The 6,631-nt window shown below is 65.3% G+C and overlaps 1 protein-coding gene across 1 annotated transcript; it reads right to left on the minus strand.

Annotated features, from left to right (window-relative positions):
* Positions 1-308: 308 nt before the first annotated feature.
* Positions 309-5,508, minus strand: LOC115901017 (D-threo-3-hydroxyaspartate dehydratase-like). Its single transcript, XM_030943289.1, has 8 exons — positions 5,489-5,508; positions 4,609-4,758; positions 3,199-3,479; positions 2,383-2,569; positions 1,181-1,302; positions 910-1,099; positions 725-830; positions 309-654 (listed from the first exon to the last, which is right to left on the minus strand). The coding sequence occupies exons 1-8, from the start codon at positions 5,506-5,508 to the stop codon at positions 565-567; spliced, it is 1,146 nt and encodes a 381-aa protein (XP_030799149.1). The 3' UTR covers positions 309-564.
* Positions 5,509-6,631: the final 1,123 nt, after the last annotated feature.

The following is a 6,631-nucleotide window of genomic DNA, read 5'->3' on the forward strand; positions in this document are numbered from 1 at the left end:
ACCGGTCCGAACTGGGATGGAGGGCACCGAAGGGACGGCGTCACCCACTCCTCCCGCCACCTCCCCACGGCTCTTCCCCGCGGGAATAAGCGCCTGGAAGCGGGAGAAGCAGCTTTATTGAGCCCCGGTGTGGGGGCAGCATCCTGGAGTGGGTGGAGGGACGTGCAGTGGGCGCAGGGTGGGAATGGGTGCGGAGTGGGTGCAGGGTGGGAATGGATGTGGGAATGGTTGAAGTGTGGGAATGGGTGCAGAGTGGGAGTGGGTGCAGGGTGTGGGAGTGGATGCAGGGTGTGGGATTTGGTGTAGGGTGGGAATGGGTGCAGCATTTCATGTGGGTGCAGGGTGGGAATGGGTGCAGGGTGTGGGAGTGGGTGCAGCATCCCATGTGGGCACAGGACCCTGTTGTGGCTCTGTGACCCCAGCGTGGGTGCACAGAGTGACTCGGAGCGGGTGCAGGGTCTCGCTATGGATGCAGAACCTCGGTCCAGGGTGGGTGCAGGGTGCCCGGGTGGGTGCAGGGTCTGGGTGTGGCTGCATCCCCCCGCAATCTCCTCTCTCTCCTCTCTACCAGCCGCGCACGGGGCGCCAGAGCTCCACCACCTTGCCGGCAGCGTGCACGAAGTACACGGGGTGCATGGCGGCCGTGGCACAGGCCTGTGACAGAGGGGACACCGAGCTGTGACACGGCGCTGGCACGGGGGGGACACGCGGGGCTGACACTCACGTGGAACGGGATGAGAGCCAAGGTGCTCCCCAGCGGGAATCGCTCGAAATCCAGCTGCCCATCCACGGCCTCCACCTGCCCGTGCTCCTGGGTCAGCCCCACCAGCCTGCGGGCACACGAGGCACAGTGTCACCTCCCGGCCCCGCCTGTCCCCCCCGCTCCCCTGCGCCCCCCGCGGGTGTCACCTGAGCTGGGGGTGGCCCTCGATGGCGGCGCAGCCCGCGGGTCCCTGGTCGCGGCCGTGCAGGCTGAGCGCGGCCCAGCCGCAGTCCAGCAGCAGCTGCCCGCGGTGGGGATAGTGCCCGATGACCCTGGCGAGCACACGGATCGCCACCTCCTCGGGCCGGCACGAGCCCAGCTGCGTCTGCTGCAGGTCTGCGGGGGACAGGGGCTCAGCCTGGCCGTGTCCCACCCTGCCGGGGTCCCTCCCGGCCGGGGGGGTCCCGTCCCGCTCACCGTAGAAGAGGTAATTGCCCGGGTGCACCTCGGTGAGCTGCGACATCTCCGGCACCGGGTGGCTGCAGGACGGGGTGGAGCCGATGGTGGCCTGGGGACACGGGATCCCCGCCTGCCGCAGCCTGGGGGGACACACGGGGGGCACCTCTGGGTGATCGGGGTGCGGGGTGTCACCCCCGGGTCACCAGAGGTGGGTCTGTCACCCCTGGGCACCACCGGGAACAAGAGCAGAGGTGAGTCCTGCACCTCTGGGTGCCCCCCAAACGCTCAAGGGAGCCATCCAGATGTGGCAGAGCCTCCCCCCAGCGTGCCAGGGAGAGCTCAAGATGTGATCAGGACACATCCAGACGTGCCCAGGTGCCAGCCAGATGTGCCCGAGAGCCCCCTCAAAGACTCAGGGCTGGTGGGTGTCCCTCCAGATCCCCCCAGATGTGGCAGAGCCCCCTCCAGATGTGCCCAGCCATCCCCAGATGTGCCAGAGATCCACCCGTATGAGCTGGACACCCCCCTCCCCCAGATGTTTTAAAGCACTGCCAGATGTGTCTGAGAGTCCCCAGATGTGCTGGGGACCCCTCCAGGTGGTCCTGGGAGCCCCCAGATGTGCCCGGGATCCCCTCAGCTGTGCCAGGCCGTTCCCAGATGTGCCAGAAACGCCCCCCAGATGTGCCAGGACACCCCCAGTGATACCCGGGACCCCTCCCAGATATTTCTGGACCCCCAGATGTGCTCGGAACCAGCCCCAGATGTGGCCCGGAGCCCCCCGGATTTTGGGGAGGGGGTGGGGTCTGGGCTTTCCCCACCACCACCCGGTGCCACCACGGGCCGGTGGCCCCCGGGACGTGTCCCCAGGCGGGCACATCCCTGTCCCCGGTGTGGTGGGGGGTGGAGGTTCCTCCCCCTTTTCCCAGCAGGGCCCATCCGGCCGCAATTCCCCGCAGGATGCGGACCCCCGCCGGGATGAAAGGGTGACAGGCGGGAGGGAGGGGACACTGCCCCAGGTCACAGCCACATCAAAGGCCAGCGGCTCCGCCACCACCCCCGGTGCCCCCCGGGGGCGCTTTGAGGGCCCCTTTATGGGGGTGATTCGCATTTACAGCCGGCGGCCGCGCCTTGGGAAGGGGACAGCGGCCGCCTTGACCCTTCCTGTCCCCAAATCCCCAAATGCCCAAATCCCCAAATCCCCTCTCATCCCGGCCACTCACGCGGTGACGAATTCCAGCACGGCGGCCGTGGTGTCCCTGGCGATGGCCTGGATGGCCGGGATGTCGCGACAGCCGTAGGTGTTCCCGCAGTGGGCGTAGACCCCCACGAGTGTCACCAGCTCCGGGGAGCCCTGGGCGATGGCCCGAGCCAGCGCCAGCGCCTCGGGATCCCTGGGACGAATCCCGGCTGGGGAGGGGACACGGTGTGGCAGGGGGTTTGGGGACATGGGTGAGGGGACACCGGGACATCGCCCCCATGGAGCATCCTGGCGGTGGGAATGTGGGAATGGGGTTGGGGACGGGACGAGGGGGTTTGAAAGTGCTGTGGTGGGGCTTTGGGGTCACTTCTGCTGCATTTTCCAGGTGGGGCTGGGAAAAAATGACTTTGGAGGGGCTGAGATGATCCATCGTGGTTGGGGTGGAGGATTTGGGGGTTTGGAGGGACATGGGGATCCTTCCCTATGGAGCACCCTTAAATAACGATTTTGAGGGGGCTGAGATGATCCATCGTGGTTTTGATGGAGGATTTGGGGGGCTTGGAGAGACATGAAGATTCTTTGCCATGGAGCACCCTTAAATAACGATTTTGGGGTGGTTTAGATGCTCCATCATGGTTTTGATGGAGGATCTGGTGGCTTGGAGGGACACAGGACATTGTTCCTTGAGGAACACCCTTGATTAGTGACTTTTAGGGGGCTTCAATCCCCTATCCTGGTTGGGATGCTGGATTTGGGAGCACTCAGATCATCCCACCCCACGGGACAGCACACGATGTCCCCTCCCTGCCCCCCGGGATGGGATTTGGGCCTCACCTACCCCGGGCATTGCCGCAATCCAGCTTGAGCCAGACGAGCCAGCGCTTCCCGCCGGGCAGGGGGTTCTGGAGCAGCATCTCCAGCCCCTGGGCGCTGTCCAGGAGCACCTGGAACTGCTGCAGGCGCTGGGCCAGCGCCGAGCACTCGGCCAGGCGCCAGCGCGGCACAGGGAAGGCGTACAGGATGTCATCGAAGCCCCCGGCCGCGAAGAAGCGAGCCTCGGCCAGCGTGGACACCACGATGCCGCGGCGGGTCCCGCCCGTCGCCAGCTCCGCGCCCTCCCTGGGAACGCGGGAGTGAGGAGGAGGAGGAGGAAGAGGAGGAGGAGGAGGAGGAGGAGGAGGAGGAAGGAATGGCGGGGAGTGCTGGCGGGGTGCTGGGAAGGGTTCTTGGAAGGTGCTGGGGGGATGTTGGGTGATAAGGGAGAGCTGGGGGTACTGGGAGGGAGGATGGGGGGATACCAGGATGGAGGATGGGGATAACAGGAGTGAGGATGAGGAGATATTGGGAGTGAAGATGAGGGGATACTGGGAGTAAGGGTGGGGGGATACTGGGAGTAAGGATCGGGGGATACTGGGAGGGAGGGTAGGGGAACACTGGGAGGATGGGGGATATTGGGAATGAGGATGAGGGGATACTGGGAAGATGGGGCGATACTGGGAGGGAGGATGGGAGGATACTGGGAGTTAGGGTGGGGAGATACTGGGAGGATGGGGGGATACTGGGAATTAGGGTGGGGATGATGAGAGGGAGGATGAGGAGGCTCCTGGAGGGATGCCGGGAAAATGCTGGAGGGATGATGGGGGAGAAGTTGGGTGCATGGGAGAGGATGGGGGATACTGGGAGGGAGGATGGGGGATACTGGGAGGGAGGATGGGGAAATACCTGGGGGGAAGGTGGGGCTGATGAGGGGGGGGCTGGGGGGGATTCTGGGGAGGTGCCGGAGGGAATTTGAGGGGTGCAAAGGGGCGACACTGGGAGGAATCTGTAGGAGTAATGGAGGGATACTGGAGAGGGGAGAGTTGAGGAATTCTGAAGGGGGAAAATGCTGGGAATTCTCTGGGGGAATGTGGGGAGGATGCTGGAGGGATGATGGGGAGAGGCTGGGGGTGAAGCTGAGGAAAACTGGGGCAGGACTGGGAGATGCTGGGGGGAAGGTGGGGTGTCCTGAGGGGAAGATGGGGAGACGCTGGGAGAGATACTGGGAGGATGCTGGACAAACTGGGAGATACTGGGGTGGGATGCTGATGGGGAGGGTGAGAGATGCTGGAGAAGGATTTTGAGGTGAGGATGGGGAGGTGCTGGGGGAAAACTGGATGAAGGCTGAGGGGTGCTGAGGGGACCCAGAGGGACGGGGGGGGATTCAGGGGAGAGCCCGGGGGGCTCCTGGGGGCTCTGGGGTGGCACTCACAAGGTTTTGTGCGTTTTGACGTGGGGCCGCAGGCGCAGCCCCAGCGCCCGGCAGCGCTCCCGCATCCTCTCGGCGTTGCCGCGCAGCGTGGCCAGGTCCAGGGTCAGCGCCGGGGTGGGCAACTGCTCCAGGGGGGCTCCCAGCCACGAGCTGGGAATGTGGGGAGGGGCAGGAGAGGGGGGAACCGGCTGCGAACCCCTCCCCAACCTGAACCCACCCTGCACCCTCAGAACCGGCTGTGAACCCCCCCCAGCCTAAACCCACCCTGCACCCACCTTACACCACCCTGCACCCCCAGAGGAGCGTGCTGGGGGTCCCTGTCCCCACGTGGGGGCTGTGGGGTCCCCCAGGGATGTTGCCTTGCGGGGATTTTGGGTGGGGATGGTGCTGGGGCAGCCCCAGGGTGTCCCTTCCTCCTTGGGGTTTCCTGGAGTCAGGTGGATGCTGGGACTGGGGTGTGGGAGAGTGGGAAACTGAGCAGTGGGATATCTGGGACATCTGGGACACCTTGGAGAGGGATACTGGAAGCAGGGATACCTGGGACTGGGATCTATGGAACAGGGACACTTTGGACTAGGACACCTGGGACTGGCACAGCTGGGACTGGGACACCTGGGATTGGGAAATATGGGAACACCTGGGAATGGGTCGTCTGGGATGGGGACACGGGCCAGAGGGACCCCTGGGGCTGAGACACCTGGGAAAAGGGACACTTTGGGGGCGCTCCTTGGGACAGGATGCCCGGAGCTGTGTCACCCTGGGCTGGAGCCACCTAAGCCAAAATCCGGGATCAGGGACACCAGTCCAACCTCCAGCGGGACGGGAACACCCTCCAGCAGCCGCGGTGTCACCAGCCCCCTCCCTGCCCTGCCCTGCCCACCTGTCCGTGCGTCCGTCCATGGCTCCGTCCGGCTGTCCCGGCTGTCCCGCGGTGGCTGCGGTGGCCCCGCGGGTGCCCTCGGCCGCACGTGACGCGGTGGCACCGCCGCCGGAGCGGGGACAAGGGTCACTGCCAGCCGAGGGGCCTCGCCGGGGTGGCAGGGCCAGCGCAGGACACGCTCGGAGCCGCGGCCAGGAGCGGCCGCCAGCTCCGGGCACGGCCGGACCGGGAGGGACGCGCGGGGAGCCAAGGCCAGGGCGGGGCGGGCTCCGGGAGCGGGGGCGGCCGAGACCCCCCGGCTGTGACACGGGACAGGGGGGCTGGGGACACTCGTGCTCCTGACACGTGTGAGGGGCTGCTGGGGACCCACCGGCCCTGCCTGGGACACGGGGGGACACAGCTGATGCTGCTGAGACCCCCTAAACTCGTGACACGTGTGGGGAGCTGCTGAGATACCCCCCTAAACTCGTGACATGGGGGTGCACAGCTGCTGAGACCCATCCACACTCGTGGTATGTGTGGGGAGCTGCTGAGACCCCCCCAAACTCGTGACATGGGGGTTCAGAGTTGCTGAGATCCCCCCAATTTGTCACACTTACGTACAGCTGCTGCTCAGGACCCCCACACTCGTGACAGGTGTCCGTACAGCCACTGAGACCCCCAAACTGGTCACACGTGTGTGTGGAGCTACTGAGACCCCCTAAAATTGTGGCAGGTGAGTACAGGGCTGCTGAGACCCCCTAAAATTGCGGCAGGTGGGTACAGGGCTGCTGAGACCCCTCCCAACTCCTGACATGGAGGTTCACAGGGGCTGAGACCCCCCCTCTTGTCACTCCTGGCTACAGAGCACCTGAGACGCCCCCCAGACTCGTGACATGGACTCCAGTGTTGCTGAGACCCCCCCCACAGTCGTGACACGTGTGTGTGCAGCTGCTGAGCCCCCCTGCCCATAACAGGTGGGCACTGAGCTGCTGAGTCCTGCCCCCTGGTGACACCAGGGTCCCCATGTCCCACAGCCTGTGCTGGGACCCCCGGCGTGGGGGACACTGGGGGACACACAGGAGGGGTTGTGTCCCCACCTTGGGGCAGCCACGGGCCTCACACCTTGATTTCCCACAGATATATTATTATTATTAATAACAA

This window comes from Camarhynchus parvulus, chromosome 2 (assembly GCF_901933205.1).
Source record: "Camarhynchus parvulus chromosome 2, STF_HiC, whole genome shotgun sequence".
Lineage (NCBI taxonomy): Eukaryota > Metazoa > Chordata > Aves > Passeriformes > Thraupidae > Camarhynchus > Camarhynchus parvulus.